Raw genomic sequence first — 13931 nt, 5'->3', positions numbered from 1 at the left:
GTTGGTGATAAAGCGGGCAAGTTGTTGGCTTGGTTGGATAAGAAGGAGAGAGTGAATCGTGTTGTACCAGTGTTGGAGAGACTTGATGGTGAGTGTGTCACGGACCCTGTTGGGATCGTTCAGTGCTTTGCGGACCACTTTGGGACTGTGTACACCTCAGTCTGTGATCGAGACGAGGAAGACTCGCGTTTATTGTTGCGGGATATCGCTTTGCCTCGCCTTTCTGATTTAGATAGGGACCTCTTGGATTCCCCGTTCACTGTGGATGAAATCGCAGTGGCGATCCGTTCACTTCATTCGGGTAAGGCGCTGGGCCCCAATGGTTTGCCTATCGAGCTGTACAAGCTACAGCCCGACAAAATGGCGCTTCATTTAAGGGACATGTTTCTAGAGGCCCGGGAGTCGGGCTCCCTTCCTTTGGACCAACGGCTTGCCACCATTGTTGTTATTCCTAAAGAGGGTAAGCCTCGGGACCGCTGTACCTCCTACAGGCCTATCTCTTTGCTCAACGCCGAACCCAAGATATTGGCAAAGACACTGGCTAACAGATTGGTCACTGTGATCGGAGACCTGATCCATCCGGATCAGTCCGGCTTTATCCCGCATCGCAACACTGCTTTAAACCTGCGTAGACTACACGGAGTTCTCGCGAGAGTTGGGGCGCTTACGGAACCAGCCATTTTGGTCTCTCTTGACGCTACCATGGCCTTCGACACGATCGAATGGCCCTACCTGTGGGCGGCCCTCTCGAAATTCGGGTTTGGGCCGGGCTTCATAGCCTGGGTGAAGCTCCTTTATGAGACTCCCCTAGCCCCGGTAGTGGTTAACGGACGAGTCTCTAGCGTCTTTGAGCTTGGACGGGGTACCCGGCAGGGCTGTCCATTGTCTCCATTGCTCTTTGCTCTCGCTCTTGAACCATTGGCGGAATGGCTCCTTTGGGAACCGTCCATGCGGGGCATTCGATGGTCCCCTGATTTCGAGGATCGCGTCTCCTTGTACGCAGACGATATCCTCCTATATCTTACGTCGCCGCAGAAATCCCTCAATGTGCTTTTTGACGTGCTTGCTTCCTTCGGCAAGAACGCCGGTCTCGTGATCAATTGGGCTAAATCCTGCGTCTACGTTTTGGCGGGAGATCTTCCTCCGTTGCCGCGTAGATTTCCAATCCAGGTGGCGAGGACCGGTTTTAAGTACTTGGGGATTTATATTTCCTTGGATCCCGTTATGCGTTATGATCTTAATCTGCTGCCCCCTCTTCAGCGGCTTAAACTTGATGTGGCTCGCTGGCGTAGGTTGCCACTGTCGCCCCTTGGCAGAGCGGCGCTCTTTAAAATGATGGCTTCGCCCCGTTTTTTGTACGCGCTACAGAACTCCTTCGATCCTATTCCCTCCTGCTACTTCCGTGAAGTGGAAAGTTTGCAGAGGCAGCTTGTCTGGGACGGACGTGCTCGTATCGCCCTCTCCAAGCTCACGCTTCCATGGTTTGATGGTGGCATAGCCCTCCCAGACATCAGAAATTATTACTGGGCGTCCCAGCTCAGCGCAATCAACCATGCGATTTACGCTCCGGGCCCGGCCCCGGCTTTCTCCATGGATAGGCTTATCCTTCCGGGAGGGTCTTTCAGTAGAGCACTGTACTCTGGGGTCCGCCGTGGAGCACTGACCGGTCCCACTAAGATCGCTGTGAAAGTGTGGCGCGATGCGACTGCGGCCCTGGGCTGGAGTGGTAGATTTACTCGAGCCACCCCCCTGTACGATTTGGAATGCTTGGGTTCTCTGTGGCGGACGAAAGGGTTTGATAAATGGGACATGATTGGCATAAGCAAGGTTGGTGACTTGTGGTCGAAGGGGACAGTCAAGTCCTTCGACGCGCTGCGTCTGGAGTATGACCTGGGCGGCACTGAATTCTTCCGGTACGCTCAGGTCCGTCATGCTTTGTTGTCGGTGTTCCCAGCGGGCACCGATATTCCCGAGTCCTCCCCGTTGGAAGACCGCATCCTGGATGGACATGTACCTGACAGTACGATCTCCTTAATTTATAAAAAACTTATCAATAACAGAGCAGACCTACTGATTCGCCTTAGAGACGCATGGTGCTCTGACGGCTTGGAGTTGGATGACGAGGACTGGCAGTCGGCTTTGTCTTCGCCTAAAGAGGTCGCTATCCCTGCCCGACTGCGATTTGTCCAATTGAAGATACTGCACAGAGTGTATGTCACGGGGCCCGGTTTGGTTCGTATGGGATTTTCTGTGGATGGGTTGTGTAAGCGTGGCTGTGGTATGACTGGCACCTTTCTCCACATATTGTGGGAATGCCCGGAGATGGTACGATACTGGGCCAGAGTACATGATGTCATGAGGAATGTTACGGGTGTGTCCCTGCTGCCCGAAGCCAGGCGTTGTCTGCTCAATGTTTGGGAGCCTACTGACTACAATTCCGCACAAACTAGGTGGGCGGCCCTTGGTAACATGGTCGCCAAAGAGACATTGCTCAGCTTTGGGGTTCACATAGGCCGCCTACCCTTTCCACGTGGAAGGAGAACATGGATTGGTGCATGTTTCGAGAGAAGACTGTATACCTATCCCGGGGACGTCCCAGACAATGGGGTCGTATCTGGTCTCAATGGAATGCATATCGGGGTAATATCTGTACTCCCCCACACGATTTGTCTATCGAAGTGCCTTTGTCCCCCTAACCTGACGTTCACCTGTTATCCCCGATACATTTGCTGTTTGTCCCCTCGCCTGCCCCTCTTCATGTTTTCATCGATTGTCATATTTTGATTGGTTTTGAGCTCCGCCCACATGGACCCATGATGATGTGCTATTTATATTTTTTGCCTTGTGAAGTTTTGTTGTTCCTGTATGTCTGTTATTTTCAATAAAAACTTTTAAAAAAATATATAACAACTATTAAGTTATTAAAAATACATTACTTCACAACCTTTACCGCTATAACCCTACATGACTGTCCTAAAAAAGAAATTACACAATTGACACAATTAATTATCAGTTAATAATAATTAACTACTAATTATTAATTAATTATAAACAAATTACTTCTCACCCTTCACCCCTATAAACCCCACAACCCACACAAAATGTTTTCATAAATTTGTTAGCAGAATTAATATTATTAAATGTCAATAAAATAAATAATAATAAATACAAAATAATCATTCATTTATTATAATTAAATTACTTCCCAACCTATACCCCCTAAAACCCACACCCTGCTATGGAACTAAAAAACACAGAATGTAATTAAATTCAATTTAATAACTACTAAACATTTAACAGATATATTTAAAAAACATAAACAATCATTATACAAAAATATTACATCATATACATTTAAAATATACACTAAAATACATAAAATACAATATTTTAAGCAACTATATTTCTGCAAATGATAATAACGTTGATGTTTTAAAAATCAATATTACTTACCTTAAATTTATATAATTTAGGTCGATATTCTTGCTGACAATATTTCCATACCACAATATTTTCCACTCGATATTTTGGTATGACCATATTTTGTACTTGATATTAAGTCTGAATACCAATTTACTGGACAAAGCAAAGTACTGTCACTTTGCTGGGCCGATTACAAGTTTAACTGTGCGGCGGCCCCAAACATGCGTGAGGACCTCCTGCCCTATAATGAGTTATTTTGTTTTTTAAATTTGAGTATCAAGCTGGATAAAAATGATGAAATCTCGTTTTTAATAGAATATACAATGATCTTGGCTTTTATCTTGTTCTAATGGCTGTGGATTTACTTCAACTGAAAATTAACTCCTTAGTTACCTATATTATGGTCCCTCTACTGGTAAATGGGGTCCTGAACAAATATCTAATTTGGTATGGTTAAATGTTTTCTTTTTTTTATGACAAGAGTCTTTTTATTTAGTATATCTTTCTTCCTCAGATTTTATTGGATGAAAGATTTTAACGTATTCTACTTTTATGATCTATGTTTAAGAGATCGATTAAGATATTTTGATTGATTGATTGAGTTATTTAGTCATTGGCGGACATTTCCTTTGCCGTTCCCATGGCGTTGCCTATAAAATAGGCACCACAATGGGAACATCAAAGGAAGTTCCAACACAGCATGGGCTGAAAAGTCCATGCCGTACTGGAACATCTGTGCATGCACACAGGGGGGCACATGTTGTATCCCCCTGTGTTCATCCACAAGTTGTAAGGCCCATAGAGGGAGGGCCCCTATATTTCCTCAATGCCACTATTTTCATGGAGGAAAGGCCTACATTAATCAGTGGCGGTGATGAATGTCGTAATATGTTTGGAGAGACTGCAACATCCCACCAAGCATATTAAGCCTCTTGACCGACGCGCCACCACCAGGAAATGGCAGTTCCCTGGTGAAGTCAGCGGTCTCAGGGCGGCATGACCACTCGGGCCGTTATGTGGTAGTCGCAAGACCTCCACCACCGCGCCACCTCAGACTGCCAAAATCGTAATGGGGTCAATAGTAGATTCTGTAAGGATGCAATCATACTGCTAAGGATATTGCACTGTTTTTTTCATGATCTCAGACAGTGATTGGTGATGAGTATTATTTTCACTTTTAATACTGAGGTTTTTGTTTCCATTTGTAGGTTCTCTCGCTTAATGAAGAGGGACAAAAAAGGTGTGAGGAAAGCACTCGTCGATTTTTCCGTCCTATCTGGTGAGGAAAAAAGTGGTAAAATAGAAAAGTCTTGCATTTGCAGTCTAGCACTGGTTAGAGCAATCCTGCTTTCCATTTTAAGCCGACAAATCTTTCAATGCTATGTACTAACATGTTCAAGAGCTGGACTGTAATGTTTATTTCTGAGTATAGCTGAGATTTTTCATTGCACTCTTAGATCAAGAGAACTTTAAAGTCTTCCTCAGTCCGATCCAAAAGTCACGTCAATATAAGATTGGTCTATCTATACTGGTTACTCCTTAAAGGCCAACTATTTGCTGCCTTTGTGTTAGCTTGGGCAAGATTGGCAGGTATTTTGAAAAGAGTTGAAGGATCACTGATACGTTCGATAGAAATGGAATAGAAAAATAAAAAAAGTAGACCCCAATTCACAAACATTTTGTTCTGGGTTTGCATTACAAAATGTATGCAGACCTGCTCAAAATGTAGTTTGGATTTAGATTTCAACCTCTTTTTCGGTGGAAACTTGCCTCAAAGTAATGCAAGGCAGCTCAAATCACTATCATGTGTTCCTCTGCATCATGGGGGGTTCACATGCAACATCCTTTTTTTTTTATCCAAACCCTATGTACTAACAATAGTAGACAGGGGCTTTTGCACCAGAAAATAACATCATTTTGAAGCAGACATTGAAAAGGAAGAACGTTTTTATTTCTCCTAACTTTTCCCACTTTGCATGTGTGCTGCACTGTACAGCACCTATCTAAATTGGGAAAAGTTGTAAAATTTGTCTGGGCACAGTACTTTTTATTGAAAGGACACTCTTCTTGTACAAACCCTATGCTAGACTCATGCAGACATCTTTGCACTACAATTCTCCTCAGCCTGATTGTGCACCTGCGCTAGGGAGAGAGCAGGATAGTGTCATATCCTTCTCGCTAACGCAACACACCACAGCAATGTCCTATTTGCAAACCCTGAAGGGTCTACAAAATGTATTAAACCTATTCAGTGACTTCTGTGACTCACTCGGCATGACCCATAGTACACACATGTTCTTTGGAGAAGTTTATGATGGGGAGAATCCAGTTGGATAAAGTCAATACATTTGAATTCCTGGGTATGAAGGTCAACAGTTGACACACATAGAATCACACATCCAAAAGAATGGAGCCATGCTACAATGATCTTCTGCTGTTCTCAAACTGTATACAGCTACTACCTCTAGACCGGTGTCGCCCCCAATGAAGATATATAGAGCCAAGGCTCAACCTGCTTCAATATGTGCAGCCGAAATTTGGGGAATGGGTAACGTAAGAAATTTGTCCTAAAAGGAGACTAACTGCTTGAGGTTCTCTATTCAAACTGCCATAAAGTGTTCCTACTTTACCACTTTGCTTGATAATGGTCCTAAGAGAATAGGAGACCAAGTCACTTTTAGACCTTTGATTTTTCGGGTGAGACTGTGGTCAAATACCCGAGATGGTCTTTTATTGAAATGGCCTCTTAGAGATTTTGAACAGATAAGCCCTACACCCTTCTGTGGCTTGTTCATCAATAGGGCGACAAGAGACATTGTAACAGTGGCACAGGGAAATAAAAGCTGATGAAGGAATGGTGTTATTGTTTTCATTGGTGTAAAAGAGAAATACGTTTTAGTGTTTTGAAAAATGTGTTTGCTTGATATTGGTGTTGTTTTCACGAGGGTTTGATATTGTTAGAAATTTTCTGTTGTGATTTAAATATGTTTGTGTGTGTGTGTGTGTGTGTGTGTGTAAGGAGGTCTGCTGAAGCACATGAAGTTAAATCAGGGTAATGTATTACATAAGGCATTTAATTATGGTTTTACAATATTATATGTTGTATGCAGGGCCAGTTGAATTATGCAACTCCACATACGGCACAACAGGGAAAATGTTGTATTTGTATGAATTTGTCTCACATGGACCCTTCTTGACTGCTCTCTACATAATTTACAAAACATACTATCTGCTCTATCTGACTGTAATGGATCAAAAAAATGAGAATGTTACATGCAGTACAAAGGGAATTTCCCATAATATGCGGAAGTTAACTAATCATCTGTCATTTGTTGACTGCTATAGTCATGCATTAAAGAGTTGTACATTTTGCAGAGATGGTTAAAATAAATCCAAATTCATCAACCTGAAAAGTGATTTTGTCTACCAAACTAATGTAAATGTAATTCAGACGTGAAAAAGACGGTGTCCTAAAAAGAATTTTGTTTCTCTATTCATCCAAATTCTTGTTTAGAAGACAGATACTAGGTTGTACCTACATTTGGTGGGCATTGAGCTTTTTGGATGTGCACTAATTATGAACTTCTGCTCCAATTTGGACATGGATTAAGGTTGGCACCACCAAACGTAATTTAAGATAGAATAAAACCCCTTGGAACTGAGAATGCCTCGATAGTCGTAGTATGTGACACTGAAATCTCAAATCATTGGACATCTACCTATACTGATAAGACTTGCTGCTACTTGCCCATCAAGGATCTCCTTGCACCCTGTCTTCCAGTGCTTAATTTGAGCCGGTGGTTTAAGGTGCTGACCACCGGCACTTAATTGTCAACACCAGCACTTATGATAGTCTGCCACATGGTGGTGCTGGTTGTCTGCTTTCAACATGAACACAACAATTATTGTTTAGTCATTCAATATACATTAAAAGTGACTAATAACTGATTGCCTAGCCAATGTTATAGCTATCGGCGCCTGGAATAGTCTGTATTGTCACACTTATAGAGGTGTGATGGTTAGTAGTTGTGTTGGTACTCCATTGATAGTGCTGTAGTGACAATGGGCTGCGCAAGCTGCAATGGCCCCTGACGTAGGCCCTGGCGCTTTTGCTTTTGCCAAATTAAGCACTGCTATCTCTGGTGTGATGCCTTGACAGGGGATCCTACATGGTGGTATACAGTAGTAGCCCGAAGCTTGTCTTGATTACAAATAGTCCGTTTTCAGAACTGGCTCCCTTCTGAAGAAACAATGACAATATAAGTCACGCCCACACTGTACCTGCATTATTAGGCCACCAATATCGGTCTTGATTTAAATACATTCAGGCCTGGACAACCCAATCCCTATACCCCCCTCTCTCGCACACTATACATTAGTTCCCAACGCCCAACATGGATGATGCTTTTTGGCATCCGTGAAACGGAAGGCACACCACAAAGTACTGAATACACAATTTCCACCCCAGTCCACTTCGGAAGATGGAATATTGACATTAATCACACCATTCCCTTACTGGTATTAACAGCCCTCCAATACCTCACTACATATCACTCAAATTGGAACAACATTCAGAATGCAGATCGCATGAGAGATGAACGGCCCAAAATTCGGTAAGACAAGCTCAGGACCTTTACTGAGCTTGTTCTTGATAGCCGATGTTTTCAGAGACAACTCTGTTGTTCTCAGAATGAGTTGAGAACAAGAACAAGGGGCACCCTGCTCACTAGGAACCAGGGTGTGTCATGTGTAAAAGAAACAACGGTTCCAGCGGAAAGTTAGGCTAATCTATATTAATAATCAAGTGCACAATAACAAAAACGGGTTAAGGTGATGTCAGAAAGAAAGAGGGCCTCACAGACTTTATGTTCAAATTAATTCTTTTTATCAGATTTGTCAAATTAAAATTTATATATGTGGGGTCATTTAATTTTTATTCTAGTGAGATATGAAAATGCAAGTCTCTTCACGTGGTACAATGAAACGTCACAGAAAAAACTGAGTCTATGGTCTAGTTTGTCTTAAGTTAGCTTGAGTACTAATTTTCATTACTGCAAAACATTAATTTCAACAATATAGCTATATCAACTCCACCCTTCGATGATTCTCTTGAGTCATCGTATACATGATCTCTGGAAACCTCACAGAACAGTTGTAATCAGCTTTGGGCTTTTCCCTCTGGTTTCCTCTAGCTTTTTTATGTCACTCTACAGGTTGCTTTGTAATTCCTCTAATTTCACTGTGATCCTCCGAGCACTCAATCAAATATCAAAAAGTCTTTATATAGTTTTCACTATGTCTTTTAATGTCCAATCTTCCTTCAAATTCAAATCCAGTTTTCATCAAATGATTACTCGCAGCCAACGCACGTTTCGTCAAGTCCGTTTAGGACTAATGACTTCTTCAGGGCTATTTTCAGATAGGTATCTACACTCTAATCGTCCATATGTAGTATATTTGATAGATGTCAAATATCGTTCTAATTTTGTAGATTGTCTCAACACCAACTCGTAAAGAATTTATTGTATTTTAAATTCAAACGTATATTGGTCCTCCCATAGTCTTCAATTCCAAGTTAATTATCATCCAAATATCTGCGGATTGATCGATTAAGTTCCTTTCACTTCTGTATCTGCGCGTCCCCTTAATATTAAATCTTCTAGTAACTCTTATATTCTTGAGTGGCCTGTACACGTGTTCGTGTCGTTTGTAAGTCCGAAGCGTTCCGACTTTGGCGTTCAGCTGAACGCCAAAGTCGGAACGCTTCGTTACTAGAAGATTAGCATAGCGAGGGGTACCGCAGCAGACGGAAAGACCGTCCACCGCTTTTCCGCCGGTAGCCGGCCAGGGAAGGCCCATAACATGGTGGCGGTGCCTTGCAGGCACTGCCATCCATATTCTGATGAGGCATTTTCAATGCCTTTCCATGGAGAAGACTCCGCCATGGAAAGGCATACAGAGTTTTATTTGGGGGCCCGCTGGGGCCCCCAGGGGTGTGGGGGCGCGGTGGGCAGCACTTGGGGGGTACCCATGGTACCCCCAACATTGGCATGCACAAGGTGGCAGGCACCGCACGGTGCCTGTCACGCTGTGCATGCCAGTGCAAAACATGCGTATATTGCATTGTGGCGGGTGCTGCTTACAACACCGCCTGCCCCAGTGTAATATATACGTATATATGTATGTATAAAGTATTTATTAAGCGCAACAAACACCCACGGGTACCCTGGCGCTACAATACGTGATTTAGAGGACCAATATTACTGAGAGAGACAACAGATAGTGAAGAAAGACAATAATCAGATGACAGACTCAAATTCTAGGAAACACCCACGTCTTAATCCTTTTTCTGAACAGCAGCAGGGAATTACACTGTCTGATATCAGGTGGTACCTCATTCCACACCCTTGCTGCAGCAATGCTGAAGGCACAACCACCCAGTCTGACCCTCTTGAATCTAGAAACTTTCACCAGACCGGCCGAAGAGGAGCGAAGATGTCGAGTGGGAATGTACCTGAGTAGTTTTTCTTGCAGAGGTTTTGGTCCAAGGCCATGCAAGGCCTTGAACACAATACACAAGTACTTAAACATTGCAACACTTGTAGCCAATGTAGCTCGGCCAGGCATTGTGATGCAGACGAGTCTCGCGGTTTAGCTAGAGCTAATCTTGCCGCCATGTTTTGAACCCGTTGCAAACGTTGGAGCAAGTATTTAGGAGAGTCCAGCAGCAGGGCATTACAATAGTCTAAGCAAATTAGAAATGCACCCTGCACTACTAGTGCTCTGGCCGAGGCAGGCAACAGTGGGAGAATCTTTCTCAAGGCTCTAATCAGCCCAAAAAAGCATCCCGCTGTTTTAATCACCTGGGCCTCCAGGGTCATATTAGCACTAAACAGAACCCCCAAATTACAGATCGTATTGGCCGGGACCAAGGGAGAGGAAGTGCCTAGTGGCCAAAAGTTGTAGGGGAGAGGTAAAGGCACCTTCCCTACTGCGCAATGCACTATCTCGGTATTCTCGGAATTGAATTGTAAAAAGTTCAACCGTATCCATTGCGCAGTGTCACGCATACAAGCATGAAAATCAACCAGCGCCGAAGGTTGGGTGCCATCCAGGGATAAAATGATCTGGGTATCAACCGCATAGTTTATCAGCTTCACCTTATGGGCCTGAATTATATCAATCAGACGACTGAGATAAACATTAAACATAATCGGACTGATAGCAGACCCCTGTGGACACCATGACCAATATCGGTGAAGGTAGATTGAAACGGCGGAAGGGTCACCGCCTGAGATTCACCCGAAAGATAAGAGCAGAACCAAGCCAAAGCTGTGCCTACCACTCCGGCCTCCTCGAGGCGGGTCAGCAGAATACTATGGTTGACCGTGTCGAAGGCGGCAGACAAGTCAAGCAATATTAATATTGCCGAATGCCCCTTGTCTGCCAACAACCGAAGATCATCCATCACGGTCACCAAAGCAGACTCCGTACCGTGCTCTGGGCCTGACGCCAAATTGGACATCCGCCAACTTGTTGTTACAATCCAGAAACACAGACAGGGATCTGCTGACCCAGCGTTCAAGGATCTTCACAGGATATGGTAAGAGGGAGATTGTTCGATAACTTTCTGGGCATGCTGGATCAAGAGTAGCCTTCTTGAGAAGAGGTTTAACCACCTCCTGTTTCCAGCTAGATGGCACCTCCCCACTGAAAAGTGAATAGTTACAAATCTGTCTAAGACTAGTAAATAGATCTGAAGCAAATTCTTTCCAGATTTTATGAGGGAGTGGGTCCAGTGGGGAGCCAGAAGAAACCCCCAAAGCCAGCCCGCCAAACTCCTCCTCTGGCAACAATTCAAAATGGTCCAAAATGCCCAGGGTCACAGTCCCGGCTTCCACCTTACACATGACGTCTTTCCTACATCAGGAGAAGAGATGGTTACCAGTCCGCTAATACAACTTGCTACTACCGCTGGAGTAGTTGTTGAAAGTCCATTTATGATGGTGTTAATCTTTTCCTCAAAGAAGAGAGCCAGTCTATAACAGAGATCCTGAGATGGCAGAATCTCATTTTGTAAGCACTTAGGATTGGCAATCTCGTTGACCAGTCTAAAAACACTTTTAGATTTATTAGAGGATTTCAAAATAGTATCTGCAAAATATTCTGATTTGGTCGAGAAGATTGCTTTTTTATAGATGGATATAGCTGTTTTCCATACAATCTTATCCTCATCTACACAATGCTTTCGCGATTTCCTTTCAGCATGTTTACATTTCAGTTTTAATTTTTTTAGATTTTCATCAAACCATCTGGCTGAGGGTCTGCCTCTAATTTTGCATACTTTCAGAGGAGCAATTTAATTAACAGTCGCCATGATTTCACTACAGAATTCTACAATGTTCACCTCCACTGATTTGACACTATCCAAAGCCTTATTAATGGTAAACGTTGAGGAGGACGTCACTTTCATTAATGCCCTCTTCCAATCCCTGTTTAAAAAACTCCTAACTTCCCCATTAGCAGGAGCTTCTTTACTAGGAACAAATGTCAGAAATTTAACCAAGAAATGTACGGGAAATACAGGATGTCACTGCCACCGTGGCATCCTAATTGGCGGTGCGGGACTGCCACACCACTGGCGGCCGGTCCCAGCCCCGCTAGGGTGGCAGGCGGACTGGAGTCCGCCCGCCATCCTAATAGACCCCATAGTTAGAATTATTTAAAAATATTAAAAACGGATAAACAATAAATGTAATATAAAAAACAAATTAAACATACATATTTTTTAAGATATATTAACTTAATATTATTAATAAATAATTATTTTATTTAATTATAAAATGTTAGAAACATGAGAAAAGTTATAAATATATATATATATATATATATATACATAAACCTGTAATATAAAAATAAAAATACAATATATCTATATATATATATAAAATAAATTAAAATATTAAAATTAATATTTAATTTTTGAAAAATATTTTACACTACATTAACTATAAAAGTAGGGAAATGTTGGATAGCGTAGGAGGTAAAATTACTATTCACACTACAGAAAGTGCAACAGAAGGGAAAGTGTTGGATAGCGGAGGGGAACAATTTACTATTCCCACTACAGCAAATGCAACAGTAGGGAAAGTGTTGGATAGCAGAGGGGAATATTTTACTATTCCCACTTCAATGAGTGCAACAGTAGGGAAAGTGTTCGATAGCAGGTGGGAAAAAATTACTGTTCCCACTCCAACGAGTTTAACAGTAGGGAAAGTGTTGGATAGCGGGGGGTTACATTTACTATTCCCACTCCAGTGAGTGCAACAGTAGGAAAAGTATTGGATAGTGGGTATATACAAATTACTATTCCCACTCTAATGAGTGCAACAGTAGGGAAAGTGTTGGATAGCGGGTATGTAAAAATTACTATTCCCACTTCAGTGAGTGCAACAGTAGGGAAAGTTTTGGATAGCGGGTATGTAAAAAATTACTATTCCCACTCCAATGAGTGCAACAGTAGGGAAAGTGTTGGATAGCGGGTATGAAAAAATTACTATCCCCACTCCAGTGAGTGCAACAGTAGAGAAAGTTTTAGATAGCGGGTGGGTAAAAATTACTACACCAACTCCAGCGAGTGCAACAGTAGGGAAAGTGTTGGATAGCAGGTAGATAAAAATGACTGTTCCCCCTCCAGCAAGTGCAACAGCAGGAAAAGTGTTGGATAGCGGGTATATACAAATTACTATCCTCACTCCAGTGAGTGCAACTTTAGGGAAAGTGTTGGATAGTGGGTATGTAGAAATTACTATTCCCACTCCAGTGAGTACAACAGTAGGGAAATTGTTGGATAGCAGGTATGTAAAAATTACTATTTCCACTCCGGTGAGTGCAATAGTAGGGAAAGTGTTGGATAGTGGGTGGGTAAAAATTACTATTCCCACTCCAGTGAGTGCAACAGTAGGGAAAGTGTTGGATAGCGGGTATGTAAAAATTACTATTCCCACTCAAGTGAGTGCAACAGTAGGGAAAGTGTTGGATAGTGGGTGGGTAAAAATTACTATTCCCACTACAGCAAATGTTTTGGATAGCGGGTGGGTAAAAATTACTGTTCCCACTCCAACGAGTGTAGCAGTAGGGAAAGTGTTGGCTAGCGGGGGGGTTAAATTTACTATTCCCACTCCAGTGAGTACAATAGTACCGGCGCAGTTGTTTGTGCAGGAGAGCAGGGGACGCCGCGCACAGGACTCCACACCCCAGGAGGCTGCGGGGCGAGCAGCGGACCAGCAGCCCCTCCCCCTTGACATCGGGGACTTTGATAAACTCCTCGCGGCTCCCGCTTCCTTGGAGACGCATCATACCGGCGCAGTTGTTAGTGCAGGAGAGCGGGGGACGCCGCGCACAGGACTCCACGCCCCAGGAGGCTGCGGGGCGAGTAGCGGACCAGCAGCCCCTCACCCTTGACACCGGGGACTTTGATAAACTACTCGCGCCTCCCGCTTCGCGGG

At 43.3% G+C, this 13931-nt stretch overlaps 1 protein-coding gene across 2 annotated transcripts in view; it reads left to right on the top strand.

The window, feature by feature from the left end:
• Nucleotides 1-13931, top strand: part of SEC14L5 (SEC14 like lipid binding 5) — a 792673-nt gene that overhangs the window by 526433 nt on the left and 252309 nt on the right. For both annotated transcript variants that reach the window (XM_078664277.1, XM_078664278.1), the window contains exon 10: nucleotides 4632-4702. In XM_078664277.1, coding sequence (XP_078520403.1) covers nucleotides 4632-4702 — 71 coding nt within the window. The remainder of the gene's footprint in view (nucleotides 1-4631; nucleotides 4703-13931) is intronic.

The sequence above is a fragment of the Lissotriton helveticus genome, chromosome 10 (genome assembly GCF_964261635.1).
Source record: "Lissotriton helveticus chromosome 10, aLisHel1.1, whole genome shotgun sequence".
NCBI lineage: Eukaryota > Metazoa > Chordata > Amphibia > Caudata > Salamandridae > Lissotriton > Lissotriton helveticus.
Note: the sequence above shows the minus strand (reverse complement) of the source record. Positions and strands in the feature narration are given on the sequence as shown.